The following is a 23010-nucleotide window of genomic DNA, read 5'->3' as shown; positions in this document are numbered from 1 at the left end:
CTTAACACTCCCCACCCATTTTTCACACCTACATGAAGCCGTGAGCCGACATCAAACCCTTCAACGTAGACTTCCAAATTTACGTTGATGATACCGAGTCAGTAGTTAAAGCCAGTAGCTCAACTCTCCCGAGCCTCAGCTCCCAATGCTCACCAATTGCCATGAAGCTCCACGGCTGGATGTACTTCAGCAATCTCACCCTAAATGGAGAAAAATCTAAAATTCGCACAAATACTCGCACAACTGTGCTGGCTACCCATCCCCTTCCAAATCCAATTCAAGCTCCTCTCTCTAAACAGCAGAACACTAGAAGACCAAGAACCTATCCCCATTAAGCAACTTAAGATCTATCAACGTTTGAGATCCCTTTAATCAGTCGACTCTGCCCTACTCAACATCACCAGATTGTGTAAACAACGTCTAAGGAGGTAGACACTTTGCCTTGCAAGCCGTTGTTTCTGGAATTAGTTAATCTCCCAACTTCATCATGACGAAAACTACTGCCACCCCCAGTTTCAGATAAGCCCAAAAGACCCATCCCTTTTCCTCAGGCCTTTCAACAAGTAGCCTGCTCTGCAGCAGTGACTGCCTTCTTGGTTTCTCGCATGATTTGAAGGGAACAGCAGGTTGCATTGGCGCTACCAGAAAAACATAAAATAAATAAAATGACTGCATTTCAGATTCTTGCTCCAAGCTTATTATACCCTTATGGTTAAAAGAGGGACATTTCATTTCACAGCTAGCTGTGCATATTCCTGATACAAACAGCACAGTGCAGACTTCAGGTTTCATGGCAATATGTGTAGGTTTGTTATGATCACCCAACTAGTCGCCAAGAAGCAGGATTCTCTACCCTAACTGCAACCACGATTGAGTGTGGCTCCGAGAACTAACATTCAATATGTATAAATTAATCTGCAGGGAAATATAGATTAGATTAGATTTCTGGCTAAAACTTGTGTTTCGATCAGTGGCTGAGAGGATGGACATAGTTCACGAATATCCCAGGAGTGTTGACAAACACAAATTTGCTGAAACTTAACGATGAACATTGAAGCTTATAAATCACAGTCATGAAGAAAATATCACACTTCACTTGAAGAAGCAATTATGATCTTTTACATTAACTGGATGAACTGGTTAATGTGTGTTTGCTACATTATATAATACTTATACGGATTCCTTTTTAAATCCATACTTTGGGAATTTGGGATAAAGGTTAACCAGCACTGCTTGCTATAATACATTACCAATCACTGCCATCAGCTTTTACTCACACTGATTTCTGCCACACTGGCCATTGCCCAGGCTATCGTCGAACGCAATCCAGCACTTCTGATGTATGCTCTGCTTGCCAAGGGAGCTCTGAGAAATAAGAGTATATAGAAAACAAAAAGGTAAAAGAAGAAGAATTTACACTGCCTAAAACTTTATTTCTATTGAATTATGGTGCATTTTTCACTTGTGCAAAAACTCCAAGGAAACAAAGCATTGCTGCAGTACAGTTGTCAAGGGCATAACTTCTGCACCCGGCATAAAGTCTATGTAATACTGGTGTAGCAAGATAGATAAAAAGTGACAGCAATGGTTCAACCGCTGGATATCAATTGTGAAAGAAGGTTCTTACAAAACTTAAGTGGTTATGATGTATTAAAAACTTCACATCGATCACTACAGTTTTTCCATGATTCAGACATAGATCAACTGTAATACCTACTACAATGTGGTATTGACCATTAAGTAATGGCTAATAAAGTTGTTTGAAAGTTAAAAACGACTAACAATTTGTCAGGACTCCAAATGTATGATATACATTGAGAACTACTATTTTGCACAACATTGCACCCGGTCATGTTTTCGAAGGTTGGGCTTTCCCAAAACAAAAACATTAAAACCTCCTGACAAATACTCAAAGACAGTGGGCCTACATTTTGAAGTGCAGTTCTGGGCTGGGAGCGCAGCACCACACTTTCACTGAAGTAATAGCCCCCTTTATGAATCAATGAAGGAATCGCCTTGCTGTGCACAGCTAAAAGCAATGCTCCCAGCTGAAAGACATTGGATTTCAGTTTCCCACAAAACCAAGCTGGCATAATGGCCAATGCGTCTGCACATTTGAGCCCGTCAAGTTTCATACGATGCATGGCAGAAATCACCATGCCTACTTGCTGTCAGGCATCCATGCTTTCCGGTCATCAAGTGGAGAGAAGCTCCAGGACTACAAAAGCAAATGCTTTGGTCAGTGAAGCCTGCAGAATGCAGAGGCACATTTGGAACAGACTTCAAGAGACAATAAGAGCAATATTCCACTGCAGACCCGAAGAGGAACGCAGGGTATGGATGTTTTATGTAAAGCTTGCATCCACCATCATGCTATTTATACAGCACTGTAACAAGCACGGTAATTAGATGCAATTCAAGTGTACTAACTGTATCCTCCTTGGAAATATCAATGTTGATTTTACTGCAATTTAAACTCGGAACCTGCAGGTTATGCAGAGTTTGTACCTCCAATCACATTAACCAACTTAGATGAATTGGTTATTTTATGTGACAAATATGCAATGTGTCCCATAAAACAAAGTTCTGCCCTTCCAAAAGGCTTATAAATATTGCGCATCGGACACCTTAATCTTGCAGTCCTAAAAACAATACACTCCAAGCTGCGTTTTTTTCACCTCAAGAACTCTTTACCTCCTGGAGACTCAACTACAGATTTTTGCAGTTTTGATCATTTGTAGGTCTATGTACAATTTTCCGATAACCTATGGTTTGGTTAGTGTCACAGTTTATAAATGTATTAACTCAAACATTTAGTTCTCAATTTTATTTTTAGCAGGACGATATAACCATGGATGTCCATTTAGGACCAAGTACAGTTAGGGTCATCGAGAGGAGCACTAATTTGCCACCACTTTGAGCCTCAACGACACCCCTGAGGCTCTGGTTGATTCATTTCTTTTTTAACCATCATCAATGGGCCTGTGTAAAAAATGCATGCAGTTCTTCACCGTGTGGCGCCTGAAGCAACCAAGATATGCTATGCATTCTGTACTGTGATGGTTCATGGGATCTAGTCACTTCTCTCCATGGGGGGATCCCTTCCCTGCAAGGCTAGGAAGGTGAGGCCACTACCCAGTATTGTCATGCACCAGCCCTGGAAATTCATGTATAGGTGGAAATACCACTAACATGGTTCTGATTGTTCCAGGTTGAAGGTCTAGTGTTTTTCCAACATGGCCGCCGGAAACTATAAACAACGATGCAAACTGGCGCTTAGCGCGTTGTATCGACTTCGTTACGTTCGCTGTCAGTTTCGTTTCCAGAGGCGACTTGCAGTTCAGAGCTAATTCTCTCCCTGTCTCCCTTATCTGTATGTATTTCACCCTTATTCCCTCACGTGGGTGTTTTCAGGTTAAGGTAAGGTAGCGGTTGGTTCTGTTTCTCTATTCGTTCATACACATAGCGCTAACCTCCCTTTGTGTCTGCCGCTATTTCCCTATATGTGTCTACATCGGCTATCTCTCTCAGCCTTTTCTCTTTACTTTACCGACGTCCACTGTATCGGAAGTCTTACCTTATTCTATTTCTTCCCCGTTATCTTTTTCTTACCTATTTCTTTCTTTTGTGGAAACTACTGGACTCTGATTTCTATATTTAACCCATCATTAACTCCATCGGAGGAATTGTTGGAGAATTGGTGTACTGTTTCCAAGGACAATTGAAAGATACTTTCAAACAAGCACTCACCGCATCTACAGACGGACAGTTACGATCTCTCAGGGTTTTTTGCCTTTGGGCTTTTTTCCCAGCACGAAGGGCGTGCTCCTCGGGTTTCCCCAAGATCTGTAAAACACCCAGATCAAGGTGGCCACCGAGGGAGCGCGTCCTTACTTACGTCAGAAAAAGGAGAAGAAGTCAGGAGAAAGCGTAAGAACTAGGAAGAAGACAGAAGCATTAAGGTTGGAGGAGATACAAGAAGACCCAGGTGAGGAGGAGAAAGGGGTAGAGGAATCCAGTTTTGACAGTATACAACGCCCAATCAAACCTATGGCGTCTCCGGAACAGATACAGGAGATGTGCAACGCCATACAAGGACTCAGAGTGGAGATGCAAACCCTACATGCTGAGAACCTTCTACTTCGTCAACAGGCTGCAGCTAGAACAGAGAGTAGAGATGATCTACCACCTATGCCATTCTCATATGGTAAATATGAAGGAAACCCCAAGACAATAAAGGAGTTCCTAGATGCCTGTGCAGTATATTTTTCCTTCAGACCCAGAGCTTTCGAGTCTGAAAGGGCTCGGATAGGATTTATCATTGCTAACTTAGCGGGTAGTGCTCTGGCCTGGGCGACCCCCCTGGTCACTAACCAGGATCCTTTGGTCAATGATTACGCTGTATTCATACAGGGCTTCAAAGACCGTTTTGAACGTCCGGAGGTCCAGTATACCAAATACAAAGCTTTCCTCGATGTAAGGCAGGGAAATCAGGACCTTCAAGCTTACATTGCGCAATTCCAGAGTCTAGCAGTATCCGCTGGTTGGCCAGATACAGCACAACAAACAATCTTCAGAAGGGGATTGAACGAAGAAATGAAGGACGAATTGGCCCGCGTAGCTCGTCCCAACAGCTTTCGTGAACTAGTAACCCTCTCCCTCCAGATCGAATTTCGGATCCAAGAGCGACGTTTGGAGAGAAGGAGAGGAAGAGGCTATGTCCAAAGGTATAGTCCTCCACAAGGAAGAAGAGAGCGCCCAACCCTAGAGGAACCGATGCAGATAGGATCTACCAGAGGACCCTTAACCAGGATTGAAAGGAAGAGAAGACAAGAACTGAACCTCTGTATGTACTGTGGATCCTCTAGACACAGCCTCAAGGACTGTTCTGAAATTCCCTCCAGAAGACAGGGAAACGACAGACCCCAGGTCTATGCAAGGGAGATCGTGGGGACAACGGCTCAAACCCTTGCAATCTTACCAGATTCAGTCAGGAAGGAATAGAAGACAACCGTTTAATGGTATTTCAGGTCTTGTTTTCCTACAACTTGAAACAGAATATCCCTGTACTAGCCATGCTAGATTGTGGAGCTGCGGGAAATTTCATTGATGTCAACTGGGCCCAAGAAAACCAAATTCCACTCCAAAAGAAGACAACCCCTCTCCCAGTTGAAGGTGTGGATGGACGTCCTTTATCTTCCGGAGTTATTACGATGGAAACGGTTCCTATCTCATTGGGAATGGGACACCACACGGAGAACCTTAGCTTTGATGTCATCAGAGCGGCACATTTCCCTCTGATACTGGGTATCTCCTGGTTACGACGTCATAACCCCACAATAGATTGGACAGCTAACAAACTCAGCTTTGATTCTGAATATTGCGGAGAACATTGCATGAAGGGACTCCAGGTTGAAGTCCAAGCTAGCGTTTCCAAAGGACTGTCCCACATTTCTGTTTCCTCTATCCCCGTACAGTACCAGACTTTTTCTAAGGTGTTTGAAGATATAAACCCTAGACTCCTCCCACCTCACCGAAAAGAAGATTGTAGCATAGACCTCAAGGAGGAGGTCTCTCTTCCATTTGGACGGATGTACCCTTTGTCCTTAGCAGAAAAGGCTACTCTGAAAGAGTATTTAGATACCAACTTGGAGAACGGACTGATCCGACCATCAAGGTCTTCAGGAGGAGCATCATTGTTCTTTATATCTAAAAAGGACTCAAAGGAGTTACGCCCATGTATCGATTACAGGGGTTTAAATAGCCTGACTATCCGTGACAGATACCCAATGCCCCTTATCCGAGATATTCTCGAGGCTGTCCAGAATTCCAGAGTATTCACCAAAATCGACCTAAGAGGGGCCTACCATTTGTTAAGGATTAAAAGAGGGGATGAGTGGAAGACTGCATTCAGAACACCAATGGGGTTATTCGAATACTGCGTGATGCCATTTGGATTAGTGAACGCCCCGGCGATATTTCAGAGATTTGTGGACAAGATCTTTGCAGATCTTCTATATACATCTGTCGTAGTATATCTGGATGATATACTGATCTTCTCACCATCCTTGGAAGAACATCGAATTCAGGTTAATAAGGTTCTACAGAGACTACTAGAGAATCACCTCTTTGCTAAACCAGAGAAGTGCGTCTTCGACGCTTCCGAAGTCTCATACCTCGGTTTTATTTTGGCCGCCAATGGGGTACGAATGGATCCTAGCAAGATCCGGGCAATAGACCGATGGCCAGATCCTTCTTCTGTTAAGGAAATTCAACGCTTCCTTGGTCTGGCAAATTTTTATCGTCGGTTTATTCCTAATTTTTCAGACCTGGTTTTGCCCTTAACCTCACTCCTTAAAAAGGGAGTAGTTTTTCACTGGGATACAGAAGCACAGGAGGCATTCAAGAACCTCAAGAAACGCTTCACTTCTGCTCCAGTTTTGTTACAACCTGATCAGACTAAACCATTTGTCCTGGAGACAGACGCCTCCGGAGGTGCCTTGGGGGCAGTATTGTTACAGGAGAATCAAGAAGGGGAAGAACACCCCATAGCTTACTACTCCCGCACCCTGACGGGAAGCGAAAGGAATTATTCTGTGCTCGAGAGAGAGCTATTAGCTATGCGAGCTGCCTGTCAAGAATGGAGACACCTTTTGCAAGGGGCAGCGCAACAGTTCACGATCCGCACAGATCATAGAAACTTGAAGGTACTCCAACAGATGGAGTGTAGAAATTCGAGACATGCTCGCTGGGCATATTACTTTTCTAATTTCGACTTCCAAATCACCTACATCCCTGGATCTCAGAACAGTGTTGCGGACGCATTATCCCGAAGCTGGGAGAATGAGAAGCCAGAATTACAGAGGGAAAGAATCCTACCGAAGCATCATTTTTATATGATCGCAAATCTTTTTCTACAAGAAGTTCATAGTGGATTGGAAGAATTCACACAAGAAGTAAGAGAAACCTATCAATTGCAAGACATTGACGGATTATGGTTTCGCCAGTCTGCACTATTTCTACCCACCTCAACTCTTCAGGACCAAGCCATCCACTTTTGTCATGATCTACCCTTGGCAGGACATAAGGGGGAAAAGGCAACTTATGAACTGATATCCAGAAGTTTTTGGTGGCCATCTATGCGAAAAGATATCACCTCATATGTTTGTACTTGCCCCATCTGTGCTATCAATAAGACCCCTCGTCAAAGACCATTAGGACTCTTACATCAAGCCAAGGCACCGACACGTCCTTGGGAAGACCTTTCGATGGATTTTGTAGTAGAGCTACCAACTTCAAATGGTAAAACAGCAATTTTGGTAACGATTGATTCTTACACAAAGCTAGCCCACTTCGTAGCGTTACAAGGAGTACCCTCTGCCTCCGAAACGGCTACCATATTCCTCAAGGAGGTTATAAGACTACACGGCTTACCCCGAACCATAATTTCGGACAGAGGAACCCAATTTACCTCAAAATTTTGGGACTCCCTTTGTCATCAACTTGGAGTTCAACGAGCTCTCTCCTCGGGGTATCATCCTCAATCAAACGGACAGACGGAGAGACTGAACGCCAATTTAGAACAGTACCTCCGTTGCTATTGCAATAGAGAGCAAGACAACTGGGCTTCTTTGCTACCCATGGCAGAATTTGCCTATAATAACACATATCATACAGCTATCAAGATGAGTCCCTTCAAATGTACCTACGGGTACCATCCTCATCACTTACCAGGAATCATAGCTCCAGGATCTAAGATATCCACACCAGCCATTGAAGAGATGTTAATGGATCTCAGGGTCTCACACAAAGAAGCATTGCGAGCATTGGAAGACAGTAGGAGGAAGTACAAGGTGTCAGCCGACACCAAAAGAAGCCCCAATCCATTATGGAAACCAGGAGATCGAGTCTGGCTCTCTACTCGGTATTTACCTCGTTGGATCCATATGGGTAAATTTGCAGCCAGATTTATAGGTCCATATCGCATTCTATCCAGGATCAATCCAGTTGCATTCAAGTTACAACTACCCAGCGCCTTAAGAAGAGTTCATCCGGTCTTTCATTCCTCTCTTCTAAAGGCTCATAAGGAGGATCCTTACAAGAGGACAAGAAGAAGCCCGATTACTGCCCCTCCCGAAGAACCAAAGGAGTATGAGGTGGCCAGATTGGTTGATTCCCGTTATAGAAGGGGAACTCTTCAATACCTGATACATTGGAAGGGATATCCGATTGCTGAAAGAACATGGGAACCCAGATCACATGTACATGCCCCTCGACTGGTTCAACAGTTCCACCGACGGAATCCGGGGAAGCCTGGAGGAAGCAGGTATAGAAGGGGGCATACTGTCATGCACCAGCCCTGGAAATTCATGTATAGGTGGAAATACCACTAACATGGTTCTGATTGTTCCAGGTTGAAGGTCTAGTGTTTTTCCAACATGGCCGCCGGAAACTATAAACAACGATGCAAACTGGCGCTTAGCGCGTTGTATCGACTTCGTTACGTTCGCTGTCAGTTTCGTTTCCAGAGGCGACTTGCAGTTCAGAGCTAATTCTCTCCCTGTCTCCCTTATCTGTATGTATTTCACCCTTATTCCCTCACGTGGGTGTTTTCAGGTTAAGGTAAGGTAGCGGTTGGTTCTGTTTCTCTATTCGTTCATACACATAGCGCTAACCTCCCTTTGTGTCTGCCGCTATTTCCCTATATGTGTCTACATCGGCTATCTCTCTCAGCCTTTTCTCTTTACTTTACCGACGTCCACTGTATCGGAAGTCTTACCTTATTCTATTTCTTCCCCGTTATCTTTTTCTTACCTATTTCTTTCTTTTGTGGAAACTACTGGACTCTGATTTCTATATTTAACCCATCATTAACTCCATCGGAGGAATTGTTGGAGAATTGGTGTACTGTTTCCAAGGACAATTGAAAGATACTTTCAAACAAGCACTCACCGCATCTACAGACGGACAGTTACGATCTCTCAGGGTTTTTTGCCTTTGGGCTTTTTACCCAGCACGAAGGGCGTGCTCCTCGGGTTTCCCCAAGATCTGTAAAACACCCAGATCAAGGTGGCCACCGAGGGAGCGCGTCCTTACTTACGTCAGAAAAAGGAGAAGAAGTCAGGAGAAAGCGTAAGAACTAGGAAGAAGACAGAAGCATTAAGGTTGGAGGAGATACAAGAAGACCCAGGTGAGGAGGAGAAAGGGGTAGAGGAATCCAGTTTTGACAAGTATTCCCTACTAGGGGTGGTGGAAAGTGGGACCGCACATGGAGAGACTCCCCTCCTGGGGACAGGGACTCCTGTTCCATGATGGAACTACCTAACCCTCTTGCCTTTGAAACCATGAAACCTTTACCATCTGTTCAAACTCAAGCTGACACTACTATGTGTTATTGATTTACTAAGTCTCTTCTTCCTGTAAGCAAAAACAAGGGACGGTTCTGGGAGTCGCTCTGCCAGGCATGAGTCCCTGTTACGAGAGCATTACCCAGATTCTTTAGCTCACTATATTTCACAGAGGAGAAATATCCAAAACAGATCAGTCTTTGTCCTGCCCTGGGGCAGGACAGCACCAAAATGCTAGGCAATTCTCCTCTGAACAAGAGTACCAACAGCAGCCTCAGACATGTGTTTCAGTCTGGTTGGACCTCATAATTAAGGTGGAGCTTGTGTAATTCCTTTCAACCTCTTCTTCAGACACTGACTGTCTCTCGATGCTTCAGGCAGCAAACATTTGAATTTCCTGGGCCCTGTAGGACAGACGCCAGCTTTACTTTATATTGTTGAGACCTCCCCCACGTAGCGTTAGTTGTCAAAGCCTTTGAAGTTATCTTCAAGCCTCCTAGTGTCCACCTCGTCACAGTTCCTGCTATATGTTTTAAGGATGAGTTTTGCATAACTCTTTGGAGCTTCTTCTCAGTACTTTTTTGGATAAGTTCCATGATGAGAGTGGATGTTCATCTTAACAATATCATGTTTTACAGGAAGAAGATTAACAAGGGGATCCGGGGACCACCGGGTTTGTAAAACAGACGACCACAGGGAAACGAACCAGAGGTCTCTCTGCGTGCAGGTAATCACCGCCGTACAATATCTGGCCCCAACCCCTTTTCTTGATGTACAGTAGCGTACACAATAGGGACAGGGGTTAACATTGACAATGTAGGTTTGAGAGTAATCTCAATTATACTCAATACACATATGTTTTTTACAGATGCGCCGCACCCTAAGTTAGGGCGGACTCCATACACTGCTGATTCACTCCCGCACAGATATGACTGCTGAAGCACCAGCTATTATCATACTGTGTCTCTGCACAGACCTGCAGTATTTTCCGAGCTACCGCCAGTCTGTGCATCTTCATTTAGAAATGAATCATCCAGTAGATGACATGGTCGTGAGCTTCGACAATTTAGATGCAGGTATTTTAATGCAGCGCAAGAAATTGTAGTTTTTCTCTATGCACCAAGCATGTGATTTGTACGATATCCTGTGCACAGATACCCTATTACCCGTAAATGTAATTTAGGCACTCTTCTCCCTCTACTCCCATGTGCTCAAACACGCCAGTTTTTTTTGGGAACCAGTCACTAGTGGCTCTCTAGCCAGACGTCTTTCAGGAACATCAGAACTGGACACGAGCCAGGCACACGTTCCTAGCTCTCCTTCTGGCCACATTCATGATTAGGTGACGTGTTGTCTTGCTTCGTTTTCCTGTTATTATTATATTTTGTTCCCCCTACTGCACAATGCTTTGGATAATGTTCCCACGCGAGGGGGAGGACTTTGTGCACGTGGTATGGATCCATGTGAGGGTGAGAAGGGACTCTCAGAACTATGATTTCTTTCCCCCAGTGATATACTTCTCATTGTGAGAATACCACTGTGTATGGGACCATACATATGTTTTGGAGTTGTTTATAATTATTTTATGTAAATTTATATAATTGACTCTTTTTACACGTATAAACACCTTATGTAATTTGACATTCTTTTAATATCCCCCTTTTTCCTTTTTCCCTCCCGCTCCCCACCCCCTTTGTCTTCTTCCTTTTTCCGTTTTTTGAACCACAGGGTCCTTTATCTATTGCCCTGATGAAGGCGGATCATCTTTCGAAAATTGCAGTTTAAAATTGCTATGCCGACAAAACGCACTTTTTCAAGAGGGGACTGAAGGTCTTGATAGACAAGGCTGCAATTCTGGATCGTGGATTACAACAGGTCCAGCAGCTGAAGCAATTTTCCCCTGTATCTTTGGCTCCCCCTACTGCGTTGGCAGGCCCTATCCTGGATAACAGCTCTCATTCTGGGACATCCAGAAGGACTTGATCCCTTCTTTTTCTTTAAAGCAATTTTTTCAAACCAGAAGCACTGGTTAGGTATGAGTCTGCCTTCACAATACTTAGAAGGCTAACAGACATAACCTATAGGCACCATAGGTCATAGGTCTGTAAAGCGGCCAGGTTAGGTTGCTCATGTTCCTCTCCCCTTTGTGTCTTTTATGTTCAAGTATTTTTGAATCCTTGTTTTTCAACAAACTTTTCTTTTGAAAAATAACTTATTTTCCAGATATTTCTTCATTTCTTTGTTGTTTATTAATAATTTTTCAACAATATGTATTTGTGTATGTCGACATAGTTATAAGTTGCTGTGCCTGTATTTGTTGGGTTTTTCTTTTGTTGTTATGTTGATTTGTTTAATGCCCTTGCACTGTTTGCTGTAAAAAATATATACACCATTTTTTTTGATACTTGTGGTCTACAAGGTTTTGTATGTGACTGAATGTACAAATGAGTTTTCAATGATGGGCTGGACTAAAGAGTTTTTTCTAAATAATTTAACCCAGATGTACAAGCCCAGCGCGTAACAGCACCCTTTCTTTTGCTGATATAGTATGTACATGCTCCAGACTGTTACGCCTCCCTATGGGCAGACTGACAGCACCACACAGTGGCAAAAAATGTTTGTTGATCCAATACAGAAGTAAACATGCTGACTACATGCACATACTGGTTCTACTGGACAATAGCCATTACCAAGAACATTACAGCCTGCTGTGTGAATGATCGATAAACATTTGTAGGCTTCAAATAATGAAAGTGATAGAATCGGCCAATTGGCTCCCACCAATATATGTGATCCTTCTGTATTTTGAAGGCCGAACGCAAAAAAAAGACAATTTATTTCAGCCAAGTTTGAGTGGCCTTCAAAATGCCGACATATATTCTGAATCCCCTCCCGCACCTCTGGGAAGGCGATCACGCCCCCACCCTCCTCTGCTGGCAGGTTTTCTGGGAAATCAGGATGTTCTCACCCACAAACTCTCCCTATTTCATATCGCGCCACCACCTTTCCCAGCCTAACACATTCCATTTCATCTGTCACCACTCACACAAACATGCAAAAACTCACACAGAGATGCAAAAACACTTTTTCCCGCTCCCCCACCACTCCCTTCCCCACCACAAACATTCCCCTTCCTCTCCCACACACAAAAACTTCACTATTTGTCCCTTCGCCCCAGAGGTGAGCCAGTCCGTTAGAGGCTAGGGAGGTGAGCACGCTCAGCAAGACCATCCCTTGAGGTCTGGGCAAGTGGGACTTCACTGGGATCAACTCCCCTTTTGGGGACAAGGACTCCCATCCCAGAAATGTACTCCCTGTCCAGAGCATGCTATCCGCCTACATGTGAATCGGAAAGCCTGCTAACCCTGTTTTGGATTCACTGAATATTGACATTTCTTCAATCTCTTTGGCTTCAGGTAATGTAGGATTCCACCTGAGCGCCACAGTCAAAGAAGAACGGCACCTGCCTTTGGTTTGTGATGACATACATAAAACCACGAGGAACCTTGAATGGAGGAGAGTGAATCCTATACAGAGGCAAACCTCTGACAGGAAGATGTCCTTGAGTGGCGCAGTCACGCTAGACCGCAGAGCCAGTGATAGTGTGGAGAGTGAATTAATACCTTGCAAGCCGCTGAAAGGCTGGCGTCCTGACTGGTGAAAAATCCTTATAAAGAGATGGAAACGGGAAAGTGACTGTCTTACCCGGTGCTGCAACTACACAGAAGCCATGGTGGGCCTAGGGACCGAGTCCAGACTGCAGCAGAGAGACTGAATCTCCGAGCTCTGCGTGAGAATTGCATTAGCTGCCGAGCAGCGGAAGGGAAGTGGACGCTAACGCAGGTAACGCCGTTGAGAGAATTAAAACAGAGATAGTCGAGGCTGGCAAAGCCACAAGGGTTACGCGAGCCTGATCGACCCGAGTAGGCAGACACCCGACCTAAAATGAGCTGTCGCAGACCTATCACAGGGCCACAGGGCTTTGAAGAGCCCTGAGAAACAGAGACAATGGTGCTTGTGTACAGCCAGCTCTGCTGACAGATTGGGGGCAAATCATTCCTGATACAGATGTTAGATAAAGCTTTCTCAGCAGATAGGATAAGAACTTGATCACATGTACTGTAAAACTGTTTTTTTTTATTGGGTGTTCTTCCCAGTGTGGCTATGCCAGATGTTGCTGCTTCAGTAATATTCGGGCCTGAATCAAGTGGCTCCATGTCATGCTTAATGCTGTAAAATAGCCTTATTTTTTTCAGATCGCATGCTGGAATTTGTGTCCAAATATTTCTTCAAGAGAAAGTTGAAGTGCAAGTCCCAAAACGCACTGTGCATACTTTGTGCTGATTGAAGGCATTGAGCCACTTGGCACTTATGAAAATGACATTGTAGGATATACCTTTGCTAAACAACAGTTGCAACATCACAATCAAAATCCTTCATAATTATTCAATTCACATGATACAATATGGTCCTGGCAGAAGTATAGTTTAACTCAAAAATAGAGGGATTTTGAAAATGGGTCGAAGAGTTACCAAACTCCAAAGAAGAGCACATTTGGAAACCTAACAGGGTGAGGGTGGTTCAATAATGCCTACTATTAGTGCAAGCCTGAACTAGTAACCCCACCACCCCAGCACCTCTGATCCCCCTGCACTTCATTTCCCATCTGATGGTTATGAATATATAAACCTTGACAAAAAGTTCATTATATTCCTACCTCAAAAGATTAAGTGCGAGATTTAATTGCTCAAACAGAGCAATAACGATTGTGCTGCAAATAGTCTGTCAAGAAGGGAGTGGGAAAAGAAGTTGGGAGTAACAAAAGGACTGCAAGGAAAGCTGTCAGACCGTTCTTGTAATTGAATGCAATGTAGTTGCATAGCACGACGTTGGCCATTTAGGCAGCCTTTGAGCGTTCGGTCTTGTGAGGGAGGGTATGGGTTGCAGTGAGTGGAGAGAAGTAGTTCAGGCAGGATGTGAAAACTCATTTTGATGCCTCCATTTCTAAAGCATGCATTCAATGTGTGCTAGTAAGATTCTAAGGGAGTTGGAGTTAGGGAGAATGTGTTCTGTGTTGCAAGAGAGGGACCCTCTAATGTTGTGATCCTCCACAGTTGCTTGATAACGAGTTTTGGCCTGAGAGCATGAATGGGCTGGCAGGGCAGGTGGGGTGTTCAGAGTGTGCTGTAGTGTGCCGTGGGCTAAGGAGGGATGACCAACACAGATGGAACATAATTTGCAGAGACAAAAACAACAAACAGCATTTTCCTTTTCTGGGAAAGATGGAAGTAGATTCAACTGCTAAAGTTCATGGTCTTTAATTTAGAACTTGAAGATTCTAACATTATTTGTTCCTTATTAATTACATCAAATTATTGTGCTATCCCAATGTCTCAGGATTTGCCATTGGTATTCTAGACTTCATGAAAAAGTGCTAAGCATTTCACTTAACCAACTGGCAGAGAATTAAAAAGATTTTGGTCTCTATAGGCTGGTTAGGAAGGTGACAATATTTCAAACTCCACATTTACTTTACATTTCTTCAACTACTATGTAAACCAGTCAGATGCCGATTTCCCGTAGTAAACATTATTTTTGGCCATGTCCCCATTTCAACGTCTGCTACTTCTCACCCTTGATTTTTAATTTTGAGTACATGATGCATGCCGCAAACTACCAATGGTCAATTATTGTCATCATAGTAGAGCGAGAATCTGGGCATCGAAGAACTGTCCATTGCATTCCACAGAATTAAGGGCAGTGTGTTTCCTTCGGAATGGCATCGGGTTAAGTGCTTTGCATCTGTCGACCTAGCATCACGTCAGTCTACATACAAAATGCAAAGCTGAGGAATGCACGCCGAGAAGGGATGCCAGGAGTGGGGCACACTATCCCACCTTTACTTCCTCACTGGTCCTTGTGGCATGTATTGTACACGTCTATTTCCCCAGTGTTGCCTACGCAGCAAGACCAAGGAAGCAGCGTCATGGGGAGCGTAAAGATGCTTTAATTGCAATATCCTTGCCCGCCAGCAGACTACAGCTCGGTCATGCTTTGAAAGGCAAGCTATGGCGAGAGCAGCGTCCCTGCTCTCCTCCAGCTACCTGGCCACATGGTCAACGTCGAGAGGTTGAGGAAGCAAGTGGGGCAAGGGTAAAGTAGAAATGTGGAGGCACCGCCATAGCCCTGCAGTACCTGCACCATTAGGGGCTGCCTTGTGGGTCATGGCAGTGCCCTCTGCTTCACTGGGAAACTTCTGTGAGGGCAAACGAGGTGTGGCGCAGCGGCAGGTTGGGGTCTGCTTACGTGTTTCTGGTGGGTCAGGGTATTTAAGCAGGGCAGGCCCAGGCATCCTCTTCTTTCTTTCCCGCAGCTGTCCCGCGCCTTCCAGGTTTTGAAGTTATAAAACCCACCCACCCAACCCGCTTTTTTTATGCTGGCAGTTGTTGGTGGAGTATTGTGTATTAACTTTCTGATTATTGGGGAGATCAGTGTGCTAAGTGATGCTATGTGTGTATTTAAAGCTGCATTTTATGGGCGCTGTTGGTGGGTACCTACACACTGGATTGTATAAAATGTTCGGACCATGACCAAAATGTTGAACTAACAGGAACTATGAATTTGCTACCCGGGTTGTGGGTTGAGGGTCCACTCGTGTTGAATAGGCCAAGCAGGCGAGGGTGGCAGGGAGGGCCCCTCGAGTTGCCCATTGGGTGTATTTTTAGCCCAGGCTTGGGCGTTTGAACTGTCCGCTGGACATTGGATTTTCAGCAATTAACCCTCAGTCAACTCAGACAGCCAGTAGGCCAATGAGGCAGCTGGTGGGTCGGCAGGGCTGCTATGGGTTAAGGTCATGGTTACCGATGATGCACGATGTAAAAGACCTGTGAGTCACCGTCAGAAGTGTTTTGTGTGAATTTCTGTAATAAAATGTGGCCCGTTTACCTCCAAAAAGTGGTGTCACATCATTTGTATAATACATTGTGTGTTATGTTCAGAAGCCATGAGTGAACGGAGGGATTGAGTGGGCACCACCTAAATCGAAATTAGTTTTTTCTTTCTTATTTATATTTGTATTCTGGTTCTGAGTAGATTATTTGGTCCTGTGGTCAGAAGAAACTCCACTCGCACTGTGAAGTACAACATACATCTATGGGTGTTGTTTGGGTTGAGATGTCCCAAACATCCAGAAGGACCTGTGTGAATATTTCACCTGAAGATAGTGTTTATACATGTATTACGTTAACATTCATTGTATACATTATTCATAATTCATTCCTCTGTGCGTCTCAAATGAATGTTCTTGTGGAAACGTGGTTGCATCAAACACAAAAGACATTTATTATCAGAGACATAGGGCCTCATTACAACCCTGGCGTTGGACCATGGTGCAATTAGCACCATGGTCCATGCCGGATTCCGCCATGGTGGATGGCGGATTTACCGCCCCATTCCAAGGTTGGTGGGCGGTAAATCCCCATTCACCATGGCCCCTTACCCATTCCCATTTTTGGCCCATAGGGCTCAATGGGAATGGGGAAGGCGCTAATTACGGCACAGTAAATTACGGTGCCGTAATTAGCACCAAGGTCCCTTAGCGGGATGGACTTTAACACCTGCAAAAAGCAGGCATTAAAGTGTGAATCTGGCGTTAAGGGTTTAACGGCGCCGCAGCCTTTTACGGCGCCATTAACCCCTTAAAGCCAGGGTTGTAATGAGGCCCATAGGCTTGTCTAGGGTGTCCAATGCTTTTCGGTTCCAATGACCATCTTCAGGGACCAAGTTCTAAAAGATAATACTAAAACAAAACACAATTTGTAAGTGGTCTCTTCTCATGGGATATTAATGTCATATGTTTCCGTGTATTTTTAATAATTACCAGCCTATGTGGTCTTCACTCATTACATCTGTTAAAGATTTGTGTCTCCCTTTCTTGTGGAAGGGTTTTGCTTTCCAGCGCGTTTTGTCTGCGATCCTCTCTAGGATCTGCAATGTAAAGAAATGAGTATGCTAACTGTTCTATTCAATTGCAACTGTTAGCTTGGTAATTTTTCTAAAAAGTCATACCTTATTTTATTTGAAGTATTTAATCTTCAGTGGTGGTTCCCTCCCGATAGCCTGTATTAAAAACATACATTTACTAAGTTATTCTGCCCATGCTGAGATTTGTTAAGTAATTTTGAAGCTGGTTTCACATCTCATCTTGTTTCCTCTGTGGAGCGCTTGGGCAGGACACTGGGAACACTCTAAAGCGGTTGCCTTTTGGCCCGCCGCGCTTTTCTACTCAAAAACGGCAGCCATTTTAGTTCTAACGTTATTCGCTGAGTAATGTACTCTTGCATGTTAGTAATGACTTGTGATTATGGGAGTTTCTTAATGCAGGTGCATGCTGTATTCGAGAAAACATTCTTTAGAGTCACAGATGTGTTCATGTTTTGCAATGACATGAGGTTATACAAACATGTTTAAAATTACATAGTGTCTAATTGTAATAGGTCATTTATATTGACATACAAGTGATTCAGTATCACTATTCTAATGACAGTACATAGGTAAATGCCTGATTGGAGGTTAAATTATGACAGTTTGTGCATGTGACGTAAATTTCAATCAGTCATGGTATAGTGCTATTGTGTCTCATCATAATATATTTTTCTTGCAATACAGGTGATTGAGTAACCTTGGTCAAAAGACAGTGCATAGAGGTAAATACTCAACCTGAAGCCAAATAATGATGGCCAGTGCATATGATGCAAACTTGACAACGGTCTTGGTACAGTTCTATTAGTACATGCATTTTGTTGGGAAATTATTGGAATTCTAGATTTCCTTATTTTAGCTGCATGTTTTGCCATATATTGGTTGTAGCTTGCCATTGCTGGTAAATACAATCTGAACATTTTATATAGTCAAAGCACATTTCAACTGATATGGTGCATCATCTGTAACAGGCTTAATACATCACTCCATCTCTAAGATCACAAGTGTAAATCCAGTATTCACATATGTTTGCAGGTTACAGGTCAAAATGCAAGTTACAGTATTCCAGACATTTATATTAGTTGTTACATGTTAAGTGTCTGCCTTACAAAGTTGAATGGTATTGATACCGGTGTCAATGTACAGAAAGTTTCCTCTCACATAGCCCATCTGGTGGATATTTCTAGAGAAAACGGGCATAATTACATTGCTTGTTTATTCCCTCCCACCCCCTGGGTCCAATAGTTTGGCGATATTGCGCCTGCCTTCTCTTTTCTCAGTGGTTTCGAGTATTTGAAATCTCATTTGAGATATATGATGATTCCCTTCTAGGAAGTGTTGTGCTACTGGTGATTTGTTGTTTCCTGGAGGATGTTGGAACAATGTTCATTCCACCGGATTTTGGTTTCCTGGATTATTGTCCTACATAGTATTTGCCACATTGACATTTATGCTATAAATGAGGTTGCTGGTGTCGCATGTGGCATAACATTTGAGGTGTATATTTTTCACTTGTTGGGATGAAATATGATATTCCCTTTTTGTACAAGACTGAAATTGGTGCATTTTAAGCATGGCAAGGTCCCACATCTTTTTGGTTTCTCTGGTGGTCTTTTCATGACGCTTCTAACCAGCATATCATTTATGTTCCTACTGCAAGTGTACGCAAACACTGGTGGAGACTCATAATTTGCTGAGTGTTCTGTCTTCTGATAGGTAGTGCCAATGTTTGTGGACAATCTTCCTGATCTTGTTGCTCTGTGTGGAGTATTTGGTGACATATACAAGCGGAAGTTCTGTTTTCACATTCTCTTTGTTTAGTATAGTTTCTTTGCTGATGGTGTCGATTTTGTTCAGGAAACTGTTTACTTCTGTATCCTGATAGCCTCTTGCTTTAAATCTGTTTGCCATATCCTTGAAGAGTCTAGCAAAGTCTGTCTCGTCCTGCACAATTTTCTTCACTCTTTGGGCTTGGCTATATGGAAGGCTTTTGATGGTGTTGAGGGGATGGAAGCAGAGTCTGTGGATTAGGTTGTTGTGGTCGGTTGGTTTCCTGTACAGGGTGGTGGAATTTTTGTTGTCTGTATCCCTGTGGTGACACCGAAAAAAACAAGTTTCTTGGTTGTGGGTAGTGGCGAATTGTAGTCTGTCATTGATGCTGTTGAGGTAGCCACTAAACAGTCTGAATTCTTCTTCAGTTCCCTTCCAAAGTCCAAAAATATTGTGGATGCATCTGCCCCTGTAGCTGATGTAATTACACCAGATGGGGTGTCTCGGATGTGTTCGGTTTCAAATTTGTACATAAATCTGTTGGCATAACTGGGTGCCATAGTTGCCCCCATAGAAGTCCCTATAATTGTATATAGTGTTGGTTCTTAAATCTCATGTACGAGTTCTGTGAGAGAATATCTAAAAGCAGCATGAGAAATTCCTTTGATGCTTTCAAATTGTCTGCCGTCAAAAGTAGCCAATCCCCCCAGAATATTTTTGATATGGAGAACCCACTTCAGGGAAGTACACCCTTGCAGGGACATCACATCCAGCAATGTCTCTTTTTATTTAGAAAGATTTTTTTGTCCATAAGCGAACCCAGTAGAGCACTGGTTGCAGCTGGCAGATCAACTTGATCCCCTGCATGCCAGTCTCAAGCAACACTGGTGTATTTGGCGCACTAGTAGGCAACCCAACTATATTTTTCAAATATGTATTCTCCACAACCACTAAGTGGTGGACACCGACCTGCCCCCAAAGTTCTCCCCCGTACAATTCAGCTTGTCATGCTTATGCTTTATATAACTCTAAAGAGACACGTACCGCCCTATTACCGTAGTCATTCATAAAACTGGCAAGGGCACCACCATACCTAGCCACTGCAAACGTAACCTTCTCTATATGGAGTGACAAACCACAGGACGCCATGTCTCTCAGCCCTGGATGGTCATAGGTAGTTGTTACGCTCACCTGGTCTCTGTGGAGGTGTTGGGGCACGTTAGCAGCCCTCCCGGGGGTGAGGTCACTCGGGTCCGACTTTGCCCTCTGCGCTTATGTGGTGACTGGTGGTAATAGGTGATGCTGCTCGGGACTGTTCCTGCGTGGAGAATAGGGGGCGTGAGTATGCCAGCTTGTGCGCCTGATCCCCTTCCACACCCCTTCTCCCAAACCGTGGTACCTGTGGGATGCGCTGTCCCTGGAAAGCTCACCTGTTGATTACTTTTGGCGAGCACTCAGTCCTGCTGCTTCTGGCAGGGGCGCTTGTATGATCTGGACCGAGTTCCTTCACTGGTCCCTTGCACGTGGTAGTCCAGTTCTGCTGCGACTAAACCACTATACTTCAGGTAAGTGTTCCTGTTTGCCTTTGTCTTTCCTCGTCTGTTTTTGTTGTATTGTAAAGTTTGTTGTCTTGTATTGCTGCTGTCCGTTCCACTTTTGATGTTTGCTCTTTTGCTTTCTTGCCTTGCAGGTGATGTTGCCGGCCCGGCAGAAGCTGCAGAGCTCGAGGCGGTAGCCGGAGGTAATGAGGAACAAAGTGCAGCGGTACAGTAGCTGGTAAGTTAACTAGGGGTCGCGCGGGGTTCAAATGCTGCGCGGCACTAGGACGTATGTTCTAACCTTGTCTTTCTTCTTCACAGGGTCCGAGTTAGTGGATGCGGAGTGCGGTGCTGCGGCATCGGGATCAAGATCACTGGATGTCAGGAGATGAGTGCAGATGAAGCGACGAAGCACCTGTTTCCTGGAGGTGAGTATACAGAACGCCTGGTTTCAAAGATAAGTAAACTGGTCCAAGCGGCGGTGAGCATCATGTTGCACGCGAGTGCACAGTAACGCGAAGCACCGGCCTTAAGGATGGAGCAGCTTATATAGCTGAGCTTCTGAAGCCACGCCCTATCAGGTTCAGCCTGCCTGCCACACCCAATGAGTCAGCACATGAGGATGTTCTCTGGAATAAAGCCTTTCAGCTCCTGGAAAGTTCTTGTAAAATAAAATCACTCCTGTACTGAAATAAAGTAAAAGCACTCCTGCACTGAAATAAAGAGTTCCTGCTCACATCTCTATACGAGCCTGGTGCCAAATCCAGGACTGACTCCAGTCAGGGACCGTGTGTTTATGGGTCCCAAAGGGACATAAGTGAGTCAAATGACCCATTGCCCCATCACTAGATGGTGTGGTTTTTGTGTTCTGCGGCCTGTGGCCATGACAGTAGTGATTTGCTTGATTACTCCCTTGTCCAAGGCCAGCCTAATACCCTTCAGCTTCCTCCCAACATCGGTATTGAAAATCATTGACTTTGTTTTGCTGATGTTCAGAGAGAGCCCATTCCTCCTGCAGAAGGCAACAAAGATTTCCAGCTGATTGCAGACACCGACGGGTGTTAAAGATAAAAGGGCTGCGTCATCCGCAAACAGCAAGCTGGCAGCTTATCGGCCACCAGGCAGGGGGCATCAGTTAGTGCACCCAAAAGCTCCTTTAAAACAGCATTAATAAAAATAAAGAACAATTTGGGAGCCAAAATACACCGCTGGCGGACAACCTTCCTGATGTCAATGATACCAGATATGCTTCCATCGGTTTCCCACCGGACCACTGCAGTATTGCCCGTATATAAGCTCTGAATTGGGGACAATAGTGCACCTGGGATACAGAGTTCCTTTAACACCTCCCATAGCCGAAGTCTTGGCACAGTATCAAAAGCAGTTCATAAGTCTACAAAAACTGCATAAACACTGATCTTTCTAAGGACAGCGTATTTGTCACAGGCCAGCCAGAGGTGTAGGCTATCATTAATTATACTTAAGCCTTCGCAGAATCCTGGCTGTGATCAATTATCCAGTTAATCTTAACCCAATCATCCAGGTGGAATAGTAATGCCCAGGCAAATGTTTTCCCCCCAGCATTGAATAAAGAGATTGGTCAGAAATTAAACAGGGTCATCTTGTGGACCCTTTTTGTGTACTGGGATGATTTCCACGCTTGTCCACGAGGACCGGATCTTTACTCAGTATTGCATTAAATCATTTTGTCAGATAAGGCACCCAGACGGCAAGCTCACTTTAAAAAAAAAACTATCGGGACCCTGTCCGGGCCAGGAGCTTTGCCTGGCTTTTGGCTCATTAACGCCTTATCCACCTCTTTATTGGAGAATATCAGCGGGCCAAATTATACTCTTCCCTCAGTAGCATCTCTCGCTCTAGTAGGACTAATCCTCAGGGAAACTGCCCCTTCGGCCTCAAACAGGCCACCATAGTGCTCTACACACGTTTGCTCTAGGATCGATCCGTGTAGGACATTTTGACTCGATCTACGCCTGCCCCCATCAGGACCCAAAAATCCTTGGAATCCCCTCTACCTATAACTTCCAAAAATGCTTTCTAGGAGTGCTCATGCAATCCCCACTTCTTGTCCTTCAACAGCCTATGATATTCCCATCTTGTCAGCCTAACCTCCCCACCCCTTTGAGGCCATGGGTGCTTCACAGCTGCTATAAGCCGCTCCTTGGCCGACCCTCATTGCTGGTCATACCAGAGGGTAGCTTTCTCTGTAAGACTGCGCACAGCTTTTTCAGGCTTAGAGAAACGCTGTCCCACTTACACCATCATCTCCTCATGGAGAGAGATCAAGGACACAGCTTCACAAGGGCCAGCCCTCGCACAATCCTCAAACAAATGGATGATATCTTCATAAACCA

The 23010-nt window shown here is 44.3% G+C and overlaps 1 protein-coding gene across 2 annotated transcripts in view; it reads right to left on the bottom strand.

Annotated features, from left to right (window-relative positions):
- THUMPD2 (THUMP domain containing 2) overlaps positions 1-23010 on the bottom strand; it is a 297270-nt gene that overhangs the window by 113345 nt on the left and 160915 nt on the right. For both annotated transcript variants that reach the window (XM_069606871.1, XM_069606872.1), the window contains one exon: positions 1278-1365. In XM_069606871.1, the coding sequence (XP_069462972.1) occupies positions 1278-1365 (88 nt within the window). The remainder of the gene's footprint in view (positions 1-1277; positions 1366-23010) is intronic.

Source organism: Ambystoma mexicanum, chromosome 4p, assembly GCF_040938575.1.
Source record: "Ambystoma mexicanum isolate Mex_15411 chromosome 4p, UKY_AmexF1_1, whole genome shotgun sequence".
Taxonomy (NCBI): Eukaryota; Metazoa; Chordata; class Amphibia; order Caudata; family Ambystomatidae; genus Ambystoma; species Ambystoma mexicanum.
Note: the sequence above shows the minus strand (reverse complement) of the source record. Positions and strands in the feature narration are given on the sequence as shown.